The sequence below is a fragment of the Salvelinus sp. IW2-2015 genome, unplaced genomic scaffold (assembly GCF_002910315.2).
Source record: "Salvelinus sp. IW2-2015 unplaced genomic scaffold, ASM291031v2 Un_scaffold1140, whole genome shotgun sequence".
Lineage (NCBI taxonomy): Eukaryota > Metazoa > Chordata > Actinopteri > Salmoniformes > Salmonidae > Salvelinus > Salvelinus sp. IW2-2015.
Genome location: NW_019942751.1, coordinates 79,776 through 107,139, shown reverse-complemented (window position 1 = coordinate 107,139; position 27,364 = coordinate 79,776). Strand labels below are relative to the sequence as shown.

Genomic DNA, 27,364 nt, shown 5'->3' with positions numbered 1-27,364 from the left:
TCGAAATCCAACAAGCTTATGGGCCGGAAGGAGGAGCAGGATAGGGGTCCTTGTCTTTTTTGAGCAACACTGTAATGCGAGCTGTGCGCATTGAGTCTGGGAGAACTCCGTTTTTGCAAAAATCCTCCAGCATTGGCATGAAAATAGGGCTAAGCTGGGGCCAAAAAGCTTTTGTAAACTCTCTGGGGAATCCATCTGGGCTGGGGACTTGTTAGGTGGCATGGAGGTAATTGCCTCCAGGATCTCCTCAGGAGTGAAGGGGGAGTTGAGATCTTCTTGGTCAGTCTCTGATAGTTTAGGTAGCGAGATTCCCTCTAGGAAGGAGTGGAGTTCTGCTTCCGTGTGTTCTCTCAGAGGTATATAGTTTGCAGTAAAAATCATGAAAGTTAAATTGATCTTTTTGGGTCATATGTGACCTCGTCCTCTGCTGTTCGGATAGCCATAATTGTACGCTCTGACTGCTCTTTTTTTAATTGATAAGCAAGCAATCTACTAGGCCTATTGCTATACTCATGGTATTTCTGTTTAGTAAAGAAAACTTTTTTTTTAATCTCCCGAGTATAGTCCAAATTCAGTTTGGCTTTGGCTGCTTTAAGTTGACTCCAGGAGGTGCTGTCTGTGGATTGTTATTGTACTTTTTCACAGCGTTCCAGCTCCCTCTCCAGATCTAGCCTGTGTGCTTCCATTGCTTTTTTCTTAGAGGAAGCATATGCAATTAGATGACCTCTTAGTGTGGCTTTAGCAGCGTCCCACATTGTGGCCGGAGAAACAGGAGAATCTTTGTTGTCTTGTGTGTAGTTGTCTATCCATGTAGTTACCAATGTATGGATGCTTCGTTTGACAGCATGGAGGTGTTGAATTTCCAGCTCTTTGACCTCGGAATGTTTTTGCAGAGGTCAAGCGGAGGTGGACAAAGGCGTGATCCGAAAGCGCTATGGGTCCGATTCTACACGTGGCTGAATTTATGAAACTCTTTGGGATAAAAATGTAATCTATACGGGAGTAGGTGTTATGGACATTAGAGTAGTATGTATAGTCCATAGATGAGCTATTAGTCTCTCTCCAGATATCTATCAGTCCCATCTCTTTAGTAAGAGAGTTCAACATCTTTGCAGATCTAGGATTTTGTGTGGGACTTGAGATGATTTGTCTAGGTTGGGTTCAGGGTACAATTAAAATCTCCGGCCAACCCTCCAAAGGAAACACAATGCTCATTGAACAGGGTTATCATTTTCGACATAAAAGCAGGAGTACTGTGTTAGGGCGTATATGTTTAAGAGAGTAATTGGTTGCCCATACAGTGACCCAGTTATCAAAATAAATCTCCCTCCGGATCAGATATGTTTTTGTCAATTATGAATGGAACATTCTTATGGATCAGTATGGCTGTGCCTCTACTGTTGGATTTGAAAGATGAGAAATACACCTGTCCCACCCAAGCTCTGCGGAGTTTGGCATGTTCAGCATCACAGAGGTGTGTCTCTTGCAATAGCGCGATGTCTGCTTTTTCCTTTTTTAGAGCACAATGTATCTTTTTCGTTTTATTGCATGACCTAGACCATGGCAGTTCCATGTCATAGATTTAAGGTACTAGTCATCGTCATCGAACAGTAATCGAACTTTAGTGCAAGTCATCTCTGGGTAAAGGTGGATAGTAGTTACAGCTGCGTTCACATAAAAGGAAAATAATGGTTTACATAAATAACAGTCTCTGAACACCCCAGCCGAGTTCCCAAACAACTCGACATATCCCGTTGGATCTATTACCTCCCCGCTCAGTCACAATTCTGTGTTCCAACAACAACAACAAAAAAACGGGAACAGTTAGCAACGCACAACGTCTCCCCTCCCCACCAAAGAAATGCCTCATCCTCTCCGCCCCGCATTGGGTAAATGACAACGTAGCCCCCGTCCAGACCACATTAAAAATGGGAGAAAATAAAATCAATAGCCCAGCCTACATATAGTAGGCCTAGGTTATAATATGGAGACTATCCCTCTCGCTAAAGGAACATAAATATAGATTAGACGGCTATAATGACATTTAGCAGGGCGGGTGGGTCTTTGGATATCGGCTATATGTTGTCTTACCTCCTTTAGTAATAATAGTAATCGCATTTAGTCATTGGTCCATTTCTCATTGACCGGGGTTGTCTTCAAAAAACGTTTTGCCTCTTCGGGAGTTTTGAAGTGTCGCAGGGCTCCTTGGTAAAGAATCCTGAGCTCGTTTGGGTATTTGAATCCCCTAAAGATGCCTCGGTCAATGGAGCATTTCTTCACCTCGTCAAACTCTCGGCGCTTTCGGCGTATTCCAGCTGACAGGTCCTGGAGTAAGACGAGTTTGGCGTTTCCCACTGTAATGGTGTTGGTTTTCGCCGCCTGTAGGATCGTTCCTTGTCGGTGAATCTCAAGAAACGTATGGTGATTGGGCGCGGTGGTTGTCTGGCTGCTGGTGGGGGCCTCAGTGCTCGGTGAGCTCTCTCGAGTTCTATGGGTCTGTCGGTGGACAGGTGGAGCCACTCGGGAAGTTTGTCTTGAAGGTAGCGGATCAGTGGCATGTTTCCCTCTTCTTTTCGCCCAGTTAAATAGAACACAATTATTCCTTCGCCCCCTGTTTTCCAGGTCCTCTGTTTTCTTCTTCCAGCTGCTCTATTTTTTTTTAGCATATGCTATTGTTTCCATGGCGTCTGTCAATAAGTTTTCCGTGGATAGGATTCGCCCCTCTGCCTCGTCCAGGCGCCCCGCGTTTATGGTTATCTTGTTGTTTATGTCAGGCAAAGCATTTTCCAGATTGTCACCTTGCCCCCTATCGCACTGAGCTGAGCGTTAATGGCATCTAGTTTAGTGTTGAGTTCTGTACGTTGGGATCTCAGCTCAGAAAAGATGTCTTCGACAGAGTGCGAGGTTGGCCTTCGTTGGGCCTCGGGGGGAACGGGTCCTCTTGCTCCTGGCTAATGGCGCTAGCTTTTTCTGAAGCTAGCTGCTTCTTGGAGGCTTTTTCCGTCGCTAGTGCTCGAGTCCGGGTAAAAATGTCACCTGTAGTGTCGCCTTTTGTAGCCGCCATGACTTTTTGACTAAAGCTAAATGAGTTTAAACTTGAAGTGGAGGTAGATTAGGAATTGGAAACTACTTGTGCGGAGCTCCTAGTTCAATGCGGGCCATCTCGTTCAGGGGTCACGTGATCCCCCCATAATGGTTTTTAAACATCTGTGAGATGTTTATGGTTTAAAATGGTTTCTGGTTTATTAGCAGTGTTTGAGAAGGGAAGTCATCAAGAGTCTGTTTCCTCCCATGTAAGCTACATGACTTTGGCTGATGGGAGTAAGTTCAGCTTTTAATTTTTTACCCCTTTTTCTTCACAATTTTGTGGTATCCAATTGGTAGTTACAGTCTTGTCTCATCGCTGCAACTCCCGTACGGACTCGGGAGAGGCGAAGGTCGAGAGCCGTGCGTCCTCCGAAACACAACCCAACCAAGCCGCACTGCTTCTTGACACGATGCCCACTTGACCTGGAAGCCTGGCGACCGTGTCAGTGTGCATTGCGTCCGGCCCGCCACAGGAGTCGCTAGTGCGCAACGGGACAAGGACATCCCTGCCGGCCAAACCCTCCCCTAACCCGGACAATGCTGGGCCAATTGTGCGCCACCACATGGGTCTCCCGGTCACAGCCGGCTGCGACCTAGAATCTCTAGTGGCACAGCTAGCACTGCGATGCAGTGCCTTAGACTTCTGCACCACTCAGGAGGCCCCAAGATCAGCAAGTTCACCCACAATATGATTTGAAATAATCCCTATTTTCCTGCTTTTAAATAATAATGTTTGATGTGTACATATGTGTGTGTTTAGTCTGTTTCGTGTGTGTGTGACTCACATGGAGAGGATGGGTGCCACCATGTCCAGAGAGGCTATGAGGATGCCCAGCTCAGCGATGAGCCCTGTCAGTAACAGTGCCCAGGTTGGCTCCCCATTGGCCTTGCCATGACCAAACACCTGCACCAGAAAAAAGAATATATATACACTTTATAAATACATTCTTTTTTTTTGTGATGGTTTGTTTTTTATTTGTTTTGTTTCTGGTTGATTGTTGTATTGTAGCCAATGGGACCGATCAATTATGGATTGAGTGGCCTTAAAGGCCCAGTGCAGTCAAAATTAAGTTTCCCCCTGTGTTTCATATCAGATTGTACAACAGCTGATGAAACTAACACTGTAAAGGTGGTATGTGAAAACATTTGATCAGTGTTATTTCCTGATAGTTACTGGTTGAAAATACAATCTACACAGGACCTCCTAATCAGCAGGTTTGCATGGGCGGGAGTGTTGGCTTGTCTGGTGACATCACCAGGCAGTAAATTGGTTAAAGTTGTAATATGTAACCTTTTGGGCGACCCGACTAAATTCACATAGAAATGTGAGTTATAGATCCGTCATTCACATTGAAAGCAAATCTAACAAGCGGTAAATGTGTTCTATGTGCGCTAATTTCTATGCTTCCAGTTCTTAAGTTTCTACTTTCTACTTTCAGTTTTGTACACCAGCTTCAAAAAGCTGAAAATACAATATATGTTTGGTTATGGAAAATATATTTCACAACGGTTTAGATGGTACAATGATTCTCTACACTATACGTGTGCTTGTTTTATCACATAAACTGAAATAAGGTGAACTAACTTTAATAGACCAATAACAAATAGAGTTCCAACCTCTCTGCCAATAACAGCTAGTTTTCAGTTTTCCCCTCCCCATTTGGACCACTCCCAGACAGTCCTGGCTAAATTCTTGCTTGAGAAAAATGTTTTTGCTAAAAAATCTATTTTTGTTGCTTTTAATGGAAAACTATTATTGTAAGGTACTTAATTGTTACCGAGAAATTATTTGTTATTGATTGAAAAACTGGTGCATTGGGTCTCTAAGTACTGGTCCTAGGCCAGTTTTTAACTGTATTTTTTTTAACCAGAATTTTCATGGTCGCTTAAGCTGATCCTAGAACAGGGTTACAGAATGTCCTTTTTATATAGCTAATCCTCTGTTACCAACAATAATTTACATGTGGGAATGCAAATGAACTCCTGTTCAGCTTCATTCAAATGAGTAAGCAAAGACAACCACAACTATCTTGTTCACTGTAGTTTTTAGTTGTGTATCATAATGTATCTAATAGTAGGGCCACTATGAGCACACATGGGCATAGAGCCGAGCAATGTATCAAGCAATGTGTACAAACAGTGGTGGCAGCTAGAGAAACCTTGAATTATGGCTGTGTTTTTCAGGCCACTAGATGCTTTGCATTGTATAGAAAGTACACAGTGTGTATGTACAATACAGCTCCACCCACAAAGACACAAGGAAGGGCACTAATGACTTCCGGCGCCGAAAAAGAGATGGCCGCCTCGCTTCGCGTTCCTTGGAAAATATGCAGTATTTTGTTTTTTTATGTGTTATTTCTTACATCGGTACCCCAGGTAATCTTAGGTTTCATTACATACAGTCGGGAGGAACTACTGAATATACGATTAACGTCAACTCATCATCGTTCCTACCAGGAATATGACATTCCCGAAACGGATCCAGTGTTTTGCCTTCCACCCAATACAATGGATCTGATCCCAGCCGGCGACCTGTGCGACGCCGTAAAAGGGGCAAACGAGGCGGTCTCCTGGTCAGGCTTCGGAGACGGGCACATCGCGCTCCACTCCCTAGCATCTACTCGCCAATGTCCAGTCCTTTTGACAATAAGGTTGATGAAATCCGAGCACGGGTAGCATTCCAGAGAGACATCAGGGATTGCAACGTGCTCTGCTTCACGGAAACATGGCTAACTCAAGAGACGCTAACGGAGTCGGTGCAGCCAGCTGGTTTCTTCATGCATCGCGCCGACAGAACAAAACATCTTTCTGGTAAGAAGAGGGGCGGGGGGTATGCCTTATGATTAACGAGACGTGGTGTGATCATCATAACAACACACAGGAACTCAAGTCATTCTGTTCACCTGATCTAGAACCCTAACCCTCACAATCAAATGTCGACCGCCATTATCTACCAAGGGAATTCTCTTCAATCATAATCACAGCCGTATATATTCCCCCCAAGCAGACACTTCGATGGCCCTGAACGAACTTTTCTGACTCTTTGTAAACTGGAAACCACACACCCTGAGGCTGCATTCATCGTAGCTGGGGATTTTAACAAGGCTAATCTAAAAACAAAACTCCCTAAATTCTATCAGCATATCGATTGTGCTACCAGGGCTGGAAAAACCCTAGATACATATGTCAGAGTCAAGGCCCGCGGGCCACATCCGGCCCCGCGAGAAGGTTTTTTACGGCCCCCTGGGATGATCTTGATTTATTATTAGAACGGCCCGCAGACCGCAGCAAGCCGGCAGCCCGCAGATCTTTTACACGCACCATATACTACATTTCCCACAATGCAACGGTGACGCACCGAGCAGTAGGCTGCTTCATTTCAATATTTATTGGCACAGCAGTCGTCAGCATCACAGTAAAATTAACTTTCAGATACCCATCAAAAATGGCAAAACGGAAGGTGGACACTGAGAACCGGGTTTTCAAACAAGGTGGGAGTCGGAGTATATGTTCACGGAGGTAGCTGGAAAAACCTGTGTGTCTTCTGTGTGGGAAAGTTGTGGCGGTACTGAAAGAGTATAATCTGAGACGACATTATGAAACGAAACAGCGGACAAAAACAAGAATATGGACATGGAACAAAGGCTACAAAAGGCAGAGGAATTAAAACGAGGCCTCAAATCTCGACAGGCTCTGTTTCAAAAAAGCCAAATCACAAGGCCAGGCTGCTGTCAAGGCCAGTTTTATTTTGGCAGAAGAGATCGCATAATCACCCGGCCATTTACGGAGGGGGATTTCATCAAAAACTGCATGATTAAAGTTTGTGACGAAGTTTGCCCAGAAAAAGAGCAACTCTTTTTAAATGTGAGTCTGAGCAGAAAACACCATTGCGAGAGAGTAGACCAGTTGTCCATCAATCTAAAAGAGCAGCTTGTGAAAAAGGGAAAAGATTTCATTGCATATTCCTTGGCTGTGGATGAGAGCACCGACATTTCTGACATTGCCCAGTTGTCAATTTTCATCCGCGGAGTGGACTCCAGCCTAAGCGTGAAGAGGAGTTTTGGCTTTACGTCCTATGCATGGCACAACTACGGGGCATGATTTGTAATGAAGAGGTGTCAAGATGTGTAAATGAGATGGAGCTGCCTTGGGAAAAACTCGTGGTTTGACAACCGACGGAGCACCTGCGATGTGTGGACACAGGAGGGACTGGTGGCGAAGATACGGGAAAAGATGCAAGAGGAAAACGCGACAGGTGAGCTGACAGCTTATCATTGTATCATACACCAGGAAGCGTTGTGCGGTAAAGCCTTGAAATTGGAGCATGTAATGAGCATCATCACGCGCACAGTTAACTTTATCAGAGCCAAAGGTTTGAATCACCGCCAGTTCAAGGCATTTCTGACGGAGTTAGAAACGGAGCATGGTGATTTGCCTTATCACCCAGAGGTGCGATGGCTAAGCCAGGGAAAGTGCTTCAAAGATGTTTCGAGCTTCGTGAGGAGATTTGTCTGTTCTTGGACAGCAAAGGGAAAGACAACAACCAACTCCGAGACGAAATGTTTCTGTGTGAAATGGCTTTTCTGTGTGACATTACGAGTCATCTGAATGCAATGAACTTGCAGCTGCAGGGTCGGGATCATGTCATCTCTGATATGTAGCAGTACAGTGAAGGCTTTAAACCAAACTGACTCTGTGGGAGACGCAGATGCGGAAAGAAAATTTTGAGCCACTTTCCAGCTGCCAGACCATGAAAGAAGCTCTCTACCAGTGCGTTCCCGAGCGCACAGTTGGCTGATAAAATAGGTATGCTTGCCGCTGACTTTCGACGCCGATTTGCTGACTTTGAAAGCACAAAAAAGCAGGTTGGAACTGCTCGGTAACCATTTGCTGTTGACGTGGAAAGCTCACCACCAAACCTCCAAATGGAGTTGATTGACCTCCAATGCAATGATGCACTGAGGGCAAAATATGCGGCAGTGGGTGCTGCGGAGTTCGCCCGTTCCTCCCCGACACAATGCCCCAGCTGCGCATCCAGGCTGCTCAAACGTTGTCTATGTTTGGCAGCACATACCTGTGTGAACAACTGTTTTTCTTTGATGAACCTGAAAAAACATCACACAGAAGTCGACTTACTGCTGAACACCTCCACTCAATTCTGAGGATTTCCTCAGCTCAGAGCCTTACCCCGAACATTGATGAACTTGTGGAAAAAGATGGGACACCACCAAGTATCACCTCAACCTCAAACAAGTGAACATTTACTGTGCAATCACATATTTAGAGTTTTTACTCAGTTCAAGTTTAAAAGTTAAAGTTTAATTTTGTTTTCACTGCATGTTACTTCTCCTTAAACAAAGTGTTGTTTTTGATTAATAGGTTTTTGCACTTTATTTTATTGTATTTCAATCCAATATATTTTTAAAAATATTTCAGTTGAGTGATGATAGAAAATTGCTATTATTGTTTTTTTCTTTGAAAGTAATTTAGCCCACTTTTGCTAAAATAGAAAATATAGGTTACTGATGGTGCCTTGAATACCGGTTTCTTTTTCATTTAATGTTCATGTTATGGGGTTTTATATAAAAGGAAATTTGTTTTTGTGTCTGTTGAAAATTAAAGATTACTGACAGAGCCATAAGAAAATATTGCTTTATTTATCTGATCATATTGGAATATATTTGTTAGGTTTTCAGTAGGTTCAATTAGGTTCACTAGACTATATGCGTCATTTAAAAATTTTCAATGAACATTCGAACAGTCCGGCCCTCGGCTTGTAGCTAAATTTTTTATTTGGCCTCCGTCCATTTGACTTTGACACCCCGCCCTAGATCATTGTTATACTAATTTCCGCGACGCATATAAGGCCCTCCCCCGCCCCCTTTCGGAAAAGCTGACCAGACTCCCATTTTTGTTGATTCCAGCCTACAAACAAGAAAACTAAACAACAAGCTCCGCGCTCAGCGTCTGTTCAACGCTGGTCCGACCAATCTGAATCCACGCTTCAAGACTGCTTCGATCAGCGGGATTGGAATATGTTCGCATTGCGTCCAACAACAATATTGACGAATATGCTGATTCGGTGAGCGAGTTCATTAGTTTCATTCAGTTTCATGTCAGCAGCAGCCCTCTTCAACCTCAGGAGGCTGAAAGAATTCGGCTTGTCAACCAAAAGCACTCACAAACTTCTACAGATACACAATCGAGAGCATCCTGTCGGGCTGTATCACCGCCTGGTACGGAACTGCTCCGCCCCACACCGTAAGGCTCTCCAGAGGGAGTGAGGTCTGCAGAACGCATCACCGGGGGCAAACTACCTGCCTCCAGGACACCTACACACCCGATGTTCACAGGAGGCCATAAAGATCATCAAGGACAACAACCACCCAAGCCACTGCCTGTTCACCCCGCTATCATCCAGAAAGGCGAGGTCAGTACAGGTCTGCATCAAAGCAGGGACCGAGAGACTGAAAAACAGCTTCTATCTCAAGGCAATCAGACTGTTAACAGCCACCACTAACATTTAGCGGCCGCTGCCAACATACTGACTCAATCCAGCCACTTTAAAAAATGGGAATTGATGGAAATTATGTAAAAATGTACACTACCCACTTAAACAATGCCACTTAATATAATGTTTACATACCCTACATTACCCATCTCATATGTATATACTGTACTCTATATCATCTACTGCATCTTGCCATCTTTATGTAATACATGTACACTAGCCACTTTAAACTATGCCACTTTATGGTTACATACCTACAGTACTCATCTCATATGTATAACCGTACTCTATACCATCTACTGCATCTTGCCATGCCGTTCTGTACACCACTCATTCATATATCTTTATGTACATATTCTTTATCCCTTTACACTTGTGTGTGTTGTATAAGGAAGTAGTTGTGGAATTGTTAGGTTAGATTTTGTTGGTTATTACTGCATTGTCGGAACTAGAAGCACAAGCATTTCGCTACACTCGCATTAACATCTGCTAACCATGTGTATGTGACTAATAAAATTTGATTTGATTTGATTTGTATGATTTTTTTACATTTGAGCAGACACTCTTATCCAGAGTGACTTACAGGAGCAATTAGGGTTAGTGCCTTGCTCAAGAGCACATGGGCATATGTTTTACCCTAGTCGGCTCTGGGATTTGAACCAGCAACCTTTCGGTTACTGACACAATGCTCTTAACCGCTAGGCTACCTGCCAAGGTGGCTGGTCCTACCCTGAGGAAGGGGATGATGTTGTCCTTGGCGATGGCCTGTAGGAGACGAGGGGCGCCGGTCAGGGACTGTAGTCCCGCCCCCACGGTGGAGAAGAAGGAGCCAATCACGATGACCCAGGGGGAGGGCCAGGACAGAGTCCCCACAACCAGGTTCTTACTGACTGCATCCCCAAACCTACAGGACAGGAGAGGACAWGGACCTGTTAGCGGGGCCATTATCAATACCAACAAACACAGCATCTGAAGTTCTTTGCCATYCCAACAAATATAATTACAAGCTTGTACTGTATGTTGTTGAGAAGCAGACAGGCTATTGTCTGGACTTGAATGTATCTTGTGATGTCAAAGATGTGGCCTAATGCTACAGACAAGTTCACTTACTTGTCCCTTAGGACCGCTCCTTCAATACAGGCCCCAAACAGAACCACAGAGCTGAAATCTGACGGCAGGATGTTAAGGAACACACAGAAACACATGCAGTATGGAAGACAGATGTATCTAGACATTGAACAACTTGGGGAGAACACTGCCTATTGACATGGATGAGGAAGAGCTTGCAAGTAGGCATTTCACTGTACCGTTTACACCTGCTGTATCCTGTGCACGTGACAAATAAATGTTGATTTGATTTTACTATTGACTCCATGAAAGGATACAGACAAGGGTAGTAGTGGTTATAGCCAAGATGGTTCCAATAGGGATGGACTTCTGAGCATCTTTCAGATCTCCTGATCTGTTGGAGCCTGCCATGATACCTACAGTACAGGGACATGAAGCACACACATCAGTTACTGACAACTCTCAGAATGTTGACTCAACCAATCAGTGAACAAAAATGTCTCTGGGTTGCCAGATGGTTTATTGGTCTGGTGTTGCCAGTTCATGGTCTGGGTTGCCAGTTATGGATCTGGGTTTCCAGGTCTTACCTGTGGCGGAGGGAAAGAAGATTCCCACCAGGAGGGTGAAGGAGGTAGCGATGTCAGCTGAGACGTACAGGCCGAAGCTCTCCACAGCCCCGTGGACGTCTACTGAGGGCAGACCTGCCTTCTCCAAGATCTGACCTTTCTCCAGGTAGTCTCCCCACATGTTATCTAAAACATACATCAGGAACCAAGTTTATAGAAATGCTAGCATCCCATCCACAAAGTAAGCAACGTAATGGCATCCACCTAATGGCACGGCAACACCCACCAAAGCTCTAGTCTACAGCATCACAAATTATTGTTATAATAACAGAAAATGTTTTACAAAGTATATAAATTCACTTTTTAGATAGACTTTGCATACAACATGTTTGTAGTGATTTAGCTATGTTTTACTGTAATTACATGTCATCACTATTGTAAAATGGCGTAGCAGTCAGGCGTCTTTTGTCTTCGTCTTGTCTTGTCCCAGGTATATATCCATTTATATATTTTTTTCTTCGCATATTTTTTAAAATATTTTTCTTAACCCCAACTTCAACATACTCTCCTGCAACCCATCTCACCCAATGTGGTATGGATCTGCCATTTTTTTAACTTCAGAACCGGAACCCCAACAGAAGCTAGCCAGCTAACTAGCTACTAGCTAGTAGTCAGCTAGCCACTGCTAGTGGTCATCAGCTAACCTTTAGCTCGGACAACTCCTGCCAGTCTTCACAACGCGATTCAACCCAGAGTGTATCGGACTTCTTATTCTCCATATCCCCGGATTCCTACTGCAAGCTCTGAACCTCTTCAACTGGATCATCGCAGCTAGCTAGCTGTCCTGAAGCAAGCACCAATTAGCCTGGAGATAGCCTATGCTAGGCCCATCTCCCGGCTAGCTGAAGAGGTCCATCAGCCACTCCTTTGGCTACAATACCTATTTTGCCAATTGGCCTGGACCCCTTTTTATTGCCGATACGGAGCCCCGCCGATCCTTCACGACTGAACTACCGACGTAATCCGCCGAGGGAGTTTTTCAACTGGCTCCCCCGTCGCAACGTCCCCTGAATGCCCATCTGCTAGCCGCGGCCCGCTAGCTGTCTAGAGCACACCGGACTGTTAGCTGAAGAAGTCCATCAGGGGGGGCTACTATACCTATTTTGCCAATTGGCCTGAACCCTTTTACTACACGGAGCCCTGCTGATCCATTACGACTGATCTGCCGACGTAACTGTACGAAGGGGCTACAACTGACTTCTCCCGACACGACATCCCTCTAAGGCCCTTCTGTTAGCCCCGGCCCGCTAGCTGTCTGAATCGCCGTGTCTCCAGCTCGCCCAGCTACTCACTGGACCCAATGATCACTCAGCTATGCATGCCTCTCCTTAATGTCAATATGCCTTGTCCATCGCTGTTTTGGTTAGTAATTATTGCCTTATTTCATTGTAGAGCCTCTAGCCCTGTTCAATACGCCTTAGAGGCTCTCCCTTTAGTTCCACCGCCCACACATGCGGTGACCTCACCTGATTTTAAATGTTGTTTCTAGAGACAATATCTCTCTCATTGTCACTCAATGCATAGGTTTACCTCCACTGTATTCACATCCTACCATACCTTTGTCTGTACATTATGCCTTGAATCTATTCTACCGTGCCCAGAAACCTTCTCCTTTTACTCTGTTCCGAACTAGACGACCAGTTCTTATAGCCTTTAGTTGTACCCTTATCCTACTCCTCCTCTGTGCCTCTGGTGATGTAGAGGTTAACCCAGGCCCTGCAGTGCCCAGCTCCACTCCCATTCCCCAGGCGCTATCATTTGTTGACTTCTGTAACTGTAAAAGCCTTGGTTTCATGCATGTTAACATTAGAAGCCTCCTCCCTAAGTTTGTTTTATTCACTGCTTTAGCACACTCGGCCAACCTGGATGTCCTAGCCGTGTCTGAATCCTGGCTTAGGAAGGCCACCAAAAACCCTGACATTTCCATCCCTAACTATAACATTTTCCGACAAGATAGAACTGCCAAAGGGGGCCTGTGCCCAAATAATTTGAGTTTCTACTTTTAGAAATCCACCTTTCCAGAAACAAGTCTCTCACCGTTGCCACTTGCTATAGAGCACCTTCTGGCCCCAGCTGTGCCCTGGACACCATATGGGAATTGATTGCCCCCTATCTATCTTCAGCGCTCGTGCTGTTAGGTGACCTAAACTGGGACATGCTTAACACCCCGGCCATCCTACAATCTAAGCTTGATGCCCTCAATCTCACATAAATGATCAATGAACCTACCAGGTACAACCCCAAATCTGTAAACACGGGCGCCCTCATTGATATCATCCTAACTATCCTGCCCTCCAAATACACCTCTGCTGTCTTCAACCAGGATCTCAGTGATCACTGCCTCATTGCCTGCGTCCATAATGGGTCTGCGGTCAAACGACCACCCCTCCTCACTGTCAAACGCTCCCTAAAACACTTCAGCGAGCAGGCCTTTCTAATCAACCTGGCCCGGGTATCCTGGGAGGATATTGACCTCATTCCAACAGAGGATGCCTGGTTATTCTTTAAAAGTGCTTTCCTCACCATCTTAAATAAGCATGCCGGCCTCCCGGGTGGCGCAGTGGTCTAGAGCACTGCATCGCAGTGCTATGCTGCGCCACCAGAGTCTGGGTTCGCGCCCAGGCTCTGTCGCAGCCGGCCGCGACCGGGAGGTCCGTGGGGCGACGCACAATTGGCTTAGCGTCGTCTGGGTTAGGGAGGGTTTGGCCGGTAGGGATATCCTTGTCTCATCGCGCTCCAGCGACTCCTGTGGCGGGCCGGGCGCAGTGCGCGCTAACCGAGGGGGGCGGGTGCACGGTGTTTCCTCCGACACATTGGTGCGGCTGGCTTCCGGGTTGGAGGCGCGCTGTGTTAAGAAGCAGTGCGGCTTGGTTGGGTTGTGCTTCGGAGGACGCATGACTTTCGACCTTCGTCTCTCCCGAGCCCGTACGGGAGTTGTAGCGATGAGACAAGATAGTAATTACTAGCGATTGGATACCACGAAAATTGGGGAGAAAAGGGGATAAAATWAAAAAAATAAATAAAAAAATAAATAAAAAAATAAGCATGCCATGTTCCAAAAATGTAGAACCAGGAACAGATATAGCCCTTTGTTCACTCCAGGCCTGACTGCCCTTGACCAGCACAAAAACATCCTGTGGCATACTGCATTAGCATCGAATATCCCCCTGCGATATGCAACTTGTCAGGGAAGTGTAACGGCAGTCTAAGTCGTCCTCTTCATCGGACGAGGAGAGGCGAGAAGGATCGGAGGACCAATGTACAGCGTGGTAAGTTTCCATGATTTAATAACACGAAAACTAGACAAAATACAAAACAACAAACGAACCAACCGTCACAGTCCCGTGTGGCACAAACACTGACACAGGAAACAACCACCCACAAAATCCCAACACAAAACAAGCCACCTATATATGATTCTCAATCAGGGACAACGATTGACAGCTGCCTCTGATTGAGAACCATATTAGGCTGATCACAGAAACAGACAAACTAGACACACAACATAGAATGCCCACCCAGCTCACGTTCTGACCAACACTAAAACAAGCAAAACACATAAGCACTATGGTCAGGACGTGACAGGAAGTTAGGAACCAATATACACAGGCAGTTAGGAAAGCAAAGGCTAGCTTTTTCAAACAGAAATTTGCATCCTGTAGCACAAACTCCCAAAAGTTCTGGGACACTGTAATGTCTATGGAGAATAAGAGCACCTCCTCCCAACTGCCCACTGCACTGAAGGAAACACAGGAAACACTGTCACCGTCGATAAATCCATGATAATTGAGAATTTCAATGAGCATTTTTTTACGGCTGGCCTTGCTTTCAACCTGGCTACCCCTACCCCGGTCTACAGCCCTGCACCCCCCACAGCAACTTGCCCAAGCCTCCCCCATTTCTCTTCACCCAAATCCAGATAGCTGATGTTCTGAAAGAGCTTCAAAATCTGGACCCCTACAAATCAGCCGGGCTAGACAATCTGGACCCTCTCTTCCTAAAATGATCTGCCGAAATTGTTGCAACCCCTATTACTAGCCTGTTCAACCTCTCTTTCGTATCGTCTGAGATCCCCAAAGATTGGAAAGCTGCCGCGGTCATCCCCCTCTTCAAACGGGGAGTCACTCTAGACCCAAATTGCTACAAGCCTATATCTATCCTGCCCTGCCTTTCTAAGGTCTTCGAAAGCCAAGTTAACACACAGATCACCTACCATTTCGAATCCCACCATACCTTCTCTGCTATGCAATCTGGTTTCCGAGCTGGTCATGGGTGCACCTCAGCCACGCTCAAGGTCCTAAACGATATCATAACCGCCATCGATAAGAGACAATACTGTGCAGCTGTACCCTTCTTTGGACACTGTGTTAACTAACCTCCAGACGAGCTTCAATGCCATACAACTCTACTTCCGTGGCCTCCAACTGCTCTTAAATGCAAGTAAAACTAAATGCATGCTCTTCAACCGATCGCTGCTCACACCTGCCTGCCCGTCCAGCATCCCTACTCTGGACGGTTCTGACTTAGAATATGTGGACAACTATAAATACCAAGGTGTCTGGCTAGACTGTAAACTCTCCTTCCAGACTCATATTAAGCGTCTCCAATCCAAAATTAAATCTAGAATCGGCTTCCGATTTTGCAACAATGCATCCTTCACTCATGCTGCCAAACATACCCTCGTAAAACTGACTATCCTACTGATCCTTGACTTCAGTGATGTCATTTACAAAATGGCTTCCAACACTCTACTCAGCAAACTGGATGCACTCTATCACAGTGCCATCTGTTTTGTCACCACTGCGACCTGTATGCTCTCGTTGGCTGGCCCTCGCTTCATATTTGTCGCCAAACCCACTGGCTCCAGGTCATCTACAAGTCTTTGCTAGGTAAAGCCCCGCCTTACCTCAGCTCACTGGTCACCATAGCAGCACCCATATGTAGCACATGCTCCAGCAGGTATATCTCACTGGTCACCCCCTAAGCCAATTCCTCCCTTGGCCGCCTTTCCTTCAAGTTCTCTGCTGCCAATGACTGGAACGAACTGCAAAAATCACTGAAGCTGGAGACTCACGTATCCCTCGCTAACTTTAAGCACCAGCTGTCAGAGCAGCTCACAGATCACTGCACCTGTACATAGCTCATCTGTAAATAGTCGATCCAACTACCTCATCCCCCATACTGTTATTTATTTTATTTATTTTCATCCGTTGCACCCCAGTATCTCTACTTGCACACTCATCTTCTGCACATCTATCACTCCAGTGTTTAATTGCTATATTGTAATTATTTTGCCACTATGGCCTATTTATTGCCTTTACCTCCCTTATCCTACCTCATTTGCACACACCTTTTCTATTGTATTATTGACTGCATGTTTGTAAATTCCATGTGTAACTCTGAGTTGTTGTTTGTGTCGCACTGCTTTGCTTTATCTTGGTCAGGTCGCAGTTGTAAATGAGAACTGGTTCTCAACTAGCCTACCTGGTTAAATAAAGGTAAAGCAAATAAAAATAAATAAAAGRGGATGTGGCTCTGCTGCCCCCTAGCTGGCTGGCCCCCATTGGCTATAGTAATAGGGTGAAGTTGCCCCCAGATGCTAATCTTGGGTCAGTTATACATTTCCCCCCACTAATGGTTAAGGTAAGGACTGTGGGAGGGGGAAGCTGATCTTAGATCTGTATCCTAGACCCAGGAGRGTGGTAATAGCCATATCATTACAAATATGGTCCATCCTCTGACTTTGGTCTTTACCTCTGATGATGCCGCTGGCCAGTCCTGGTATTCCCTGTATCTCTGTAACGTTGTTCTGGTTGAAGTAGTCGTCACATTGAGGACTACTCATGTTGCCAGAGCTACAGAAGTTCCTCCACAGCTGACTAGGTACAGTCACATTMCCCTCTAGAGCCGTCTTACTACACACGTCAAACTGATCTCTCACCAATGTCCTGTTACCCAACATACAGATCCTGGAGAAAGAGGAATATTATTGGTTCTGATTATCAACAGAGTGATGATAACATGTCATGATAATGTGATGATATGTGTTTTCACTCTACTTTAGATCAGATATTAGCTATATTATAGCTACACTGAAAAAAATGTACAGTATGCGTACAGTAGCTAGATCTTTAGGACAAAGTTCAACAATGGAAATACAATTATATCTCCCTTGACCATTCCAGCCAGCGGAACAGAAAGTGTTTTGGCTTCCGTCAGGGGCAAACTGATCATTAACATCAAATTAAATCCACATCAATTATACCATTATCCCCATTTCCTGTTCAGAAAAAGAAGTAAAAAAATCCCCAGTGCCTTACGAGAAGTCGGGCGGTTGGAAAACGGACTTAATGGCCCCGGCGTAGATGGAGACGATAGAGATGATGACACAGGCCAGGAAGAGAGAGGCCAGCTTGTTGACGTATTTCACCCCCACAAAGACCACCACGGCCATGAGGCTGAGACAGATGGTGCCGTACACCCTCATGTTGTTGAGGATGGCACTGTCGCCCCCGTGGTGGTCGCTGGCGTGGAAGATGGCCGCCTGGGGAACCAGGTATTTCTGGGAGAGGACAATGACAACAGAAGTAATTAAGGTACACTTTCTGTGAGACACACACATTTAATACCTTATATGTGCAGTCATAATGCACTTATAATGGCTTCTACAACTCACTATACAGTAAGAGCAGAACAGAAGCCTTTCACTTTAAATGTATTTTGAGTACTCCGAATATTAACGAATATCAATCATATACTACAGTCTACAACAGCAACATTATGTGGATCAAATGTTTGTTCAGCTAATGTTATTGGATCCCATTTTTACATGTAAGTTACTCCATCTCAATATGATTGAGTACATTGACCTATTTTACTGCGGTATATTGGTTGCATCCCAGATTGCACCCTATTCCCTACATATTGCACTACTTTAGGCCCTGATCAAAAGTATTGCACTAAATAGGGAATAAGGTGCCATTTGGGAGCAGATGATAACTAACCAGGAAGATCTCTATAGCTCCCAGTATGTACATGGCAGCAGCGAAGGTTGTTCCCAGGTAGAAACAGATTCCTACAGCCCCCCCAAACTCAGCACCCAGGGAACGAGAGATCATGAAGTACGCCCCTCCGGCTACAACAGAGAGCAGAACAGAGTTAACATGGATGAAACTGGTCAGAATAGACTGACGGTGTGATCATTTGTTAGTCATGTCATAAAAAAATGATATTATCTTGTTAATGTCATGTTTATGTAACTGTTACAACTAAAGTGTTTTAAGTGTAAAATATAAGTTTGGATTCTCAGTCTTCAAAGCTTGTACTGTACCCTCACCTGGGACAACACCATTTGTAGCTATGGCACTCATGGATATGGCAGTGAGCATTGTCTGTCAAACAGGAGAGAATGTGAACACCATCAAATAAGGCCAGTCAGTCTTTATGAGAAAGTTCTGGATGTTTTATGTTGTGCCCATCAACCAATACACTCTGCTCTTTATCCACATAATAAACACACTTAGCAATAGAGGCATCACTTGTCATTGGACAACTGAACAGAATTCATCAATCATATTGGAAAGGTTGAGACATAAACCACAAATATATGACATGTCCTTTGGAGTAAACAGCAGGYTGTGGAAACTGCTGTGGGTTCTATTCAGCCTGGTAATATTAACTGGCTGACTGGCTGGTGACCCAGTTTTAACAGGGGGTTTGGCAAGTGGACAAGAACAGTGTGTCAATGGCCTTCTAACATTGCCAGGCAGTGTGTGTGTGTGCATGCATGTGAGTGTGGCCGTGTGTGTGATCCAAATGTGTGTACTAGGCTCGTGAGAAAAACGTACTTCTGGCCCTTCCTGAGTTCTTATATTTTTTTGCACATTTGCTCACACTAAATGTTCAGATCTCAAACAACATCTTGTAATATTAACACCAAAGATAACCCAAGTAAACACTTACAATAGCAGTTCTAAAGTGATCAATTTTATTTATTTAGGGAAAAAAAAGCTATCTGAACCTTCATGGCCCTATGTGACAAAGTAATTGACCCCTTGTTAATCATGCATTTACTGTGGTTAATCACATTTTTTGCGAAAGCTGAGTTCTCATTTCACTAGCCACACCAGACCTGATTTACTTGCCAGACCTGTTGAATCAAGAAATACTTAAATAGAACCTGTCTGACAAAGGTGAAGCAGGCCAAAAGATCTCAAAAAGCAAGACATCATTCCGCGATCAAAAGAAATTCAGGAACAGATGAGAACAAGTAATTGACATCTATCAGTCTGCGAAAGGGTTATACCAAAGCCACTTCTAAAGCTTTGGGACTCCAGCGACCACGGTGAGCGCCATTATCCACAAATGGAGAAAATTTGTAACAGTGTGAACCTTCCCAGTGAGTGGCCGGCCTACCAAAATTACCCCAACGAAGTGCAGCGACGACTCATTCAGAAAGGTCACAAAAGAACCACAACAACATCTAAAGCCCTGCAGGCCTCACTTGCCTCAGTTAAGGTCAGTGTTCATGATCAACCATAAGAAAGAGACTGGGCAAAAATTGGCATCCATGGCAGAGTTCCAAGGCGAAAACCACTGTCGACCAAAAATAACATAAACGCTCGTCTCACTTTTGGCAAAAAACATCTTGATGATCCCCAAGACTTTTGGGGAATATTCTGTAGACTGACGAGACAAAAGTTGAACTTTTTGGAAGGTGTGCGTCCCGTTACATCTGGCGTAAAAGTAACGCAGCATTTCAGAAAAAGAACATAGTCAAATATAGTGGTGGTAGTGTGATGGTTTGGGGCTGCTTTGCTGCTTCAGGACCTGGACGACTTGCTGTGATTGATGGACCATGAATTCTGCTCTCTACCAAAAAATCCAGAAGGAGAATGTGCGGCCATCAGTTGGTGACCTCAAGCTGAAGCGCACTTGGGTTCTGCAGCAGGACAATGATCGACAACACACCAGCAAGTCCACCTCTGAATGGCTTAAAAAAACAAAATGAAGGTTTTGGAGTGGCCTAGTCAAAGTCCGGACCTTGAATCCGATTGAGATGCTGTGGCGTGACCTTAAAAGGCGGTTCATGCTCGAAAACCCTCCAATGTGGCTGAATTAAAACAATTCTGCAAAGAAGAGTGGCCCAAAATTCCTTCACAGCGATGTGAAAGACTCATTGCCAGTTATCGCAAACGCTTGATTGCAGTTTTGCTGCTGAGGGTGGCACAACCAGTTATTAGGTTTAGGGGGCAATTACTTTTCCACATAGTCCATGAAGGTTCGAATAGCTTTTTTTCCCTTAATAAATAAATCATCCCTTAAAAACTGGATTTTGTGTTTACTTGGGTTATCTTTGTGTAATATTTAGATTTGTTTGATGATCTGAAACATTTAAGTGTGAAAATGTGCAAAAAAGAAGAACTCAGGAAGGGGGCAAATACTTTTTTACAGCACTGTATGTGTGTGTACTAACACATGAGCAGCACATGAGGACAATGAGGAATGACTGGACGATGCCGGCTGTGCCCACGATCCACGTTAGGCGAAGGAACAGGATGACACCAAAGATGTTCTGTAGACAGGGCAGGTAGACTCCCATCAGGGTACCCATGTTGGGGGACTGCAGAGAGAGAGAGATGAAGTGAGACAAAGCGAGTGACAGAGAGAGAACAAACAGAACAGAGAGAGAGAGAGAGAGATGGGTTACAATAATGAAAGAGAGAAAGAGAGACAGAGAGAAAGAGAGAGAGAGAAATTAAGAAAGAGAGAGGGAAAGAAGAAAACAAAATTCACATGAATTATAATTTATATCATTACAATCTTAATCTAATATCAATCAGGAAGGGAAAAGGAACCAAACATATATAGTGACAGAAAGAAGACAGGAAACAGATGTGAGTGATTTGGTTGTCAAGATAACTATGATAGTACTGCTGTAGTTTCCCATATTTGTGTGAGTAGTGTGTTTCAGTGTCTGTTTTTGTGTGTGTTTCTGAATATGGTATGTAGCACAGATAGACCCACAGGAAATAGCTAATTGATCAGAATTATTGATCAGGTAAGATATTGATCAACTCTCAGCAGGGGGCCCACAGGGCACAGCCTGTAACAAACAGGCACTAACACAACCCAAAGCACACGCATGCAAGCTCAGATCCAAACATGCGCAGAGACAGAGGGGTAGAGAGAGAGAGACTAAAGCCTGTTTGAATCTCAAAAGAAGAGAAAGAGAGGTAGTTTTTGTGACTTCTGACCTTTGGGGCCTTCCTGCGTGACGTCTCTGTGTTCTCGGCCTCCTCGTGCTCCCTGGCCCCCTGGGTAATGTTGGTGTAGTTAACCAGCCGGCTGAGGAGGGACGACACCTTGGGACGGATGTCCAACTCCTCCTGCAGGACAGGGACAGCAGAACAGGGAACAGTTTGAGCTGGATTGGTACCTGATGTGTCTGTGGGGTGTAATAGCCTACAGTAAAAGGGTATTATAGTGCAGTGTAAGGAATTTAATTTGTATAGGTTGAAGGAGGAGTGGTGGTCTATCTAGTGATCGATCAATCTAGGTAGTTGAGATTAGCAAATATTGATGTTAAAAGGTGATATGTTGTGTATAATCAGGTCATGTATTAGTGAGAGCCACTTAAAATAACTGTCCAGTGAAAATATCACTTTTAAAAGTCCATATTCTGTTAACTCACACCCAAATAATGTTGTTGACTCATCCTATGCTCCTATCTGTGGCCAAATCATAATTTGGAGAACAAACACCCACCACCATTCCAACACAAAAAAGCAGTTAACATATTTAATTACACTTTTTTTGGAAGGAAAACTATTTCACTCAAATTGTAATTAATTATAGGTCATATTTCCTAGAAATCTGGAAMCACTGGACTGTTCTTTAAAGWCAGACCTCAAACAAGGCCAGGTTCCTGTCATAGAAATCAGTCTTCCTGTCAGCATCTGCACTGCTGAGGAAAGGACTATCCTCCTTGTGATTTCCATGGCCTGAAAAAAGAGATAGAAGAAGATAGAAGTAGAGAAATAAAACATTTATAAAGTAGGCAAGGATAACATTTTCAACCAGTACCTTGGTAAGATAAACAGGGGTTATTATAAAGTATGAAATGTGATAATGAGAGAGTTTGTGATCAGTTCCCATTTATGCATGCTGGTGCTCTATTGTAAACCAGCAGTCTGTTTGTTTTCATCTCAACCAACACGTTGCAATAAAAACACGAAAAATGACATTTGAGACAAATAAACTTTAGCGATATCTGTAGAGGTTACAGGAAAAGGGACGACTAATAATAACTACAGTACTATAGCCATCAAAACCATGCAACGATGCAACCCTGTCAACCATAGTATATATGGTCTATGGTGCTAACTGTGATGAATCTCCAAGTTAGTTCCCACAGTCTGCCTACAACCTACAGTATGACATCACTGTCTGTCTCAGTCTCCCACTCCCACGTTCAAAGTCATCAACCCCGGCAGCTGCTATGTGAGGTATACTGTAACCAGAGACCTGCGTCCTACACTATTATACTGCTTTTAATGTCTTTAGCATATCAGGCACAGAGAAAATAGGAAGGAATTCAYTCAAACCCTCTATTGCAAAATGTTTCAACCCAGCATTGCTGATCAAGATTAATGTGATGTCATTAAACAAGATTGAGCAATTGAGCGACTTCTCTTGCATCACCAGTAAGCAAAGCATTCACTCAAAGATAAATTCATATCCAAACATCATCCAGGCAAAAACTAAAATCAATCAATGTTAAATAGAGCAGAGTCGACAAAAAAGTTGCTTAGTAATTTCTCACTGGTTTAAACTCTGTTCTCTGTTTCTCTTGATACATCAAGCTGAGGCAGGATATGAGCCTGGGGCTACTGGCAGTGCACACAGCATCTGTGTGATATGATAATATACGACACACAAACTAATCTTATTTCTAGAAATTAGGATCCTGACCTTTGGATCATCAGAGAGCATGACAAGTCATCGAGTCTCTTCAAACAATATTTGGGTATAAACAATATCCAACTGGTTACAATACTAACATCCTGAGCCACAGACAATTACCCAACTGCTGTACCCTATAAGTAGGGCTGAACACAAGACAAAAAATGGTAACTTCTCTCCGGCATCTATTCTAAAACTAGACCCATGCTGGTTCTGTGGTGCCAAGGTTCTCTACTCACCTGTCTCCGGTACCACAGTGTTCAGTACCTCAGTGCTGCTGAGGGTGACCATGCTGCCACAGTGTGTGCAGAGAGCAGTGTACTGTGATCTCTGGCTCGGGACATAGTCAGGCGCCATTCAGAACACACTGTCACACAGGGCAAACTGTCACTCACTGAGGGGCTTGGGCCAGAACACACAGCGTGAGGCTGCATACACACACACACACACACACAGGAGGGGGAGTGCACACACAGGAGCGAGTACACACAAGCAAGCACGCAGGCACAAATACATATACACTGTGGGTTGTAGAGCAGAGGCCAGAGCAAACACACAGTAAGCATATGAAGATCTTAAAGTATTTCACAACTACATACAGCACATTGATATTACTATGGGCCATGATGGGCTTGTCATTGGATGCTGACAACACATAATGGCATCTCAAAATGATATGCTGTGAAACATTTAGAAAAAATGGCCCACTTAATCACTAATGATGAGGGAGTCAACTCCTCGTACCATTTCTGAGATTARATGGGAATACGTGTGTRAAGACCTAACACTCACTCACTAGTATGATGTAATTGAAAATGGGCAGGGAAAGAGACAAGATCAAATCAATTCAAATACTGTCCTCTAGTGTCAGTTTGCTGTTAGTGCCATGTGAGAACATGACAGGAAGGATGTCACTGTGTTTGTGTTTACATTGCAATGTGCATGCCATCATAGCGTCAGTTCTAAACAATGACCGAAGGATGCTGAACTTGAAAACAACATATAATCCTTTATCTCTGTCTGTACTGTTCGCTTATATGTTTCCAAATGTCTCTCTCTCTCTACCACAACACCCTCCTCATGTCGGTCTTATTAAAAGGATGGAGGGTATGGGGACGGGGTGCCGTTTGTAAAGTTGAATGGTCCAGAGGGGGTTCTCCTGACCTGACGTTTGATGTCTAATTAAAACAGATTAAAGATTAACAGAACTGTTATGAACGACTCACAGAGAGCCCCCCTGAGTTCCACTGCGCTGAAAGAACAGCACACAGGGATTTACAACGACAGGTCCCAACAAGTCAACGAACAAACGGTGCCTCCACAAAAATGCCTCTGAGCCACAAGATCAAACGACTGCCAACAAAGTGAGACAGACTACCAACCCTGCCGAGCTTCCCGCCCCCTCCTGCTGTGCTGCACAGGCACCTCTGTCTGAACGCCTTGTTACTATTAGACAGCACATTACTGGCAGCACTCACTTTAGCTTTTTACAGAGAGAAATAGTATGACTACCCAAGTTTCCAAAGCTATCCAGACATATAATGAAGTTGTTTTATATGTGCTTGACTGAAGAGGTCTTTGAACTAGGCCTATTACTAGAATTGTCAAAATATCACTGGTGTAGTGAAGTTACAGGCCAACTTCCATCTGCAGAATGAATTTTGGAAGATCCTTCTTTACTCTGTTTCTAGTTCCAACCGCTTCTTTCTTTGTCTTTTTACATTTAATACAAAGCAGACTATTAGCCAAGATATGAACAAATACCATATTTGCAGATTAATTTTAAGCTTCAAACATACCAGTAAAATTACCACACATTTTGTTGCCATATTTTCAATGTGGTCCCATTCAAACAAAGGAAACAGGAAAAGGCAAGTCCAAATGGTCTAGTAAGCACTAGGGTGGGGCACCAATTGAGGTTGTGTCTTTTTGTGTAAAGGCCTATGATCAGTGCTGCTGTGTGCCACCGTAAAAACAACCACTAAGACCAAAGTGTTCCTGACCTGTTACTTACCTGTCAATCAATAAACAATCAATAGAAGAGCGGTGAAGTCCACCTAATGGAAACACAGGCTGTATCTGCTTGACTATCTTCTCCCTATTAGATATGGAGTTCTCTAAAATACACTCTTCCCCCTGGATTTAAATATACAATGAACCAATACCCTAGACTAGAGTCTGCCTGACACAGAACTATACCATAGACTAGAGTCTGCCTGACACAGAACTATACCCTAGACTAGAGTCTGCCTGACACATGAACTATACCATAGACTAGAGTCTGATTGACACAGAACTATACCCAGACTAGCATGAACTATACCCAGAGCTAGAGTCTGCCTGACACAGAACTATACCCTAGACTAGAATCTGACTGACACAGACTATACCCTAGACTAAGTCTGACTGACACAGAACTATACCCTAGACTAGAGTCTGCTGACACAGAACTAATACCATAGACTAGAGTCTGCCTGACACAGAAACTATACCATAGACTAGAGTCTTGCCTGACACGATTTACCTAGACTAGAGTTGCCTGACACAGACTATACCATAGACTAGAGTCTGCTGACACAGAACTATACTAGACTAGAGTCTGCCTGACACAGAACTATACATAACTAGAGTCTGCCTGACACAGAACTATACCCTAGACTAGACTGCTGACACAGAACTATACCATAGACTAGAGTCTGCCTGACACAGAACTATACATAGACTAGAGTCTGATTGAACAGAACTATACCCAGACTAGAGAACTATACCCCAGACTAGAGTCTGCCTGACACAGAACTATACCCTAGACTAGAATCTGACTGACACAGAACTATACCCTAGACTAAGTCTGACTGACACAGAACTATACCCTAGATAGAGTCTGCCTGACACACGAAACTATCCCTAGACTATAGTCTGCCTGACACAGAACTATACCTAGACTAGAGTCTGCCTGACACAGAACTATACCCTAGACTAGAGTCTGCTGACACAGAACTATACCTAGACTAGAGTCTGCCTGACACGAACTATACCATAGACTAGAGTCTGCCTGACACAGAACTATACCCTAGACTAGAGTCTGCCTGACACAGAACTATACCCTAGACTAGAGTCTGCCTGACACAGAACTATACCCTAGACAGAGTCTGCTGAACAGAATATCCTGACTAGATTCTGACACAGAATATACCATAGACTAGAGTCTGCCTGACACAGACTATACCCTAGACTAGAGTCTGCCTGACACAGAACTATACCTAGACTAGAGTCTGCCTGACACAGAACTATACCCTAGACTAGAGTCTGCCTGACACAGAACTATACATAGACTAGAGTCTGACTGACACGGAACTATACCATAGACTAGAGTCTGCCTGACACAGAACTATACCCTAGACTAAGAGTTGCCTGACACAGAATATACCCATAGACTAGAAGTCTGACTGCACAGGGAACTATACCATAGACTAGAGTCTGCCTGACGGGAACATATACCATAGACTAGAGTCTGCCTGACACAGAACTACCCTAGCCTAGAGTCTGCCTGACACAGAACTATACCATAGACTAGGTCTGACTGACACAGAACTGTACCCTAGACTAGAGACTGACTGACACAGAATATACCCTAGACTAGTCTGCCTGACACAGAACTATACCCTAGACTGATCTGCCTGACACAGAACTATACCATAGACTAGAGTCTGACTGACAACAGAACTATACCCTAGACTAGTCTGCCTGACACAGAACTGTACTAGAGTAGTCTGCCTGACACAGAACTATAACCTAGACTAGTCTGACTGACACAGAACTATATCCTAGTCTAGAGTCTGACTGACACAGAACTATACCCTAGACTAGTCTGACTGACACAGAACTATACCCTAGACTAGAGTCTGCCTGACACAGAACTATACCCTAGACTAGAGTCTGACTGACACAGAACTATACCCTAGACTAGAGTATGACTGACACAGAACAATACGCTAGACTAGAGTCTGCCTGACACAGAACTATACCCTAGWCTAGAGTCTGACTGACACAGAACTATACCATAGACTAGAGTCTGACTGACACAGAACTATACCCTAGACTAGAGTCT

The 27,364-nt window shown here is 44.3% G+C and overlaps 1 protein-coding gene across 3 annotated transcripts in view; it reads right to left on the bottom strand.

The window, feature by feature from the left end:
• The window catches only part of slc12a4 (solute carrier family 12 member 4), a 91,347-nt gene that overhangs the window by 23,162 nt on the left and 40,821 nt on the right, over window positions 1-27,364 (bottom strand). For 2 of the 3 annotated variants that reach the window (XM_070438759.1, XM_024137255.2), the window contains exons 2-13: window positions 22,201-22,295; window positions 21,549-21,680; window positions 20,768-20,914; window positions 18,629-18,683; window positions 18,297-18,427; window positions 17,613-17,854; window positions 17,047-17,261; window positions 11,254-11,418; window positions 10,984-11,082; window positions 10,709-10,766; window positions 10,328-10,502; window positions 3,873-3,991 (exon numbers count right to left, since the gene is read on the bottom strand). In XM_070438759.1, the coding sequence (XP_070294860.1) occupies window positions 3,873-3,991; window positions 10,328-10,502; window positions 10,709-10,766; window positions 10,984-11,082; window positions 11,254-11,418; window positions 17,047-17,261; window positions 17,613-17,854; window positions 18,297-18,427; window positions 18,629-18,683; window positions 20,768-20,914; window positions 21,549-21,680; window positions 22,201-22,295 (1,633 nt within the window). Of the gene's footprint in view, window positions 1-3,872; window positions 3,992-10,327; window positions 10,503-10,708; window positions 10,767-10,983; window positions 11,083-11,253; window positions 11,419-17,046; window positions 17,262-17,612; window positions 17,855-18,296; window positions 18,428-18,628; window positions 18,684-20,767; window positions 20,915-21,548; window positions 21,681-22,200; window positions 22,296-23,495; window positions 23,858-27,364 lie in introns of those variants that run through there. The other variant, XM_024137256.2, reaches the window with a different exon arrangement.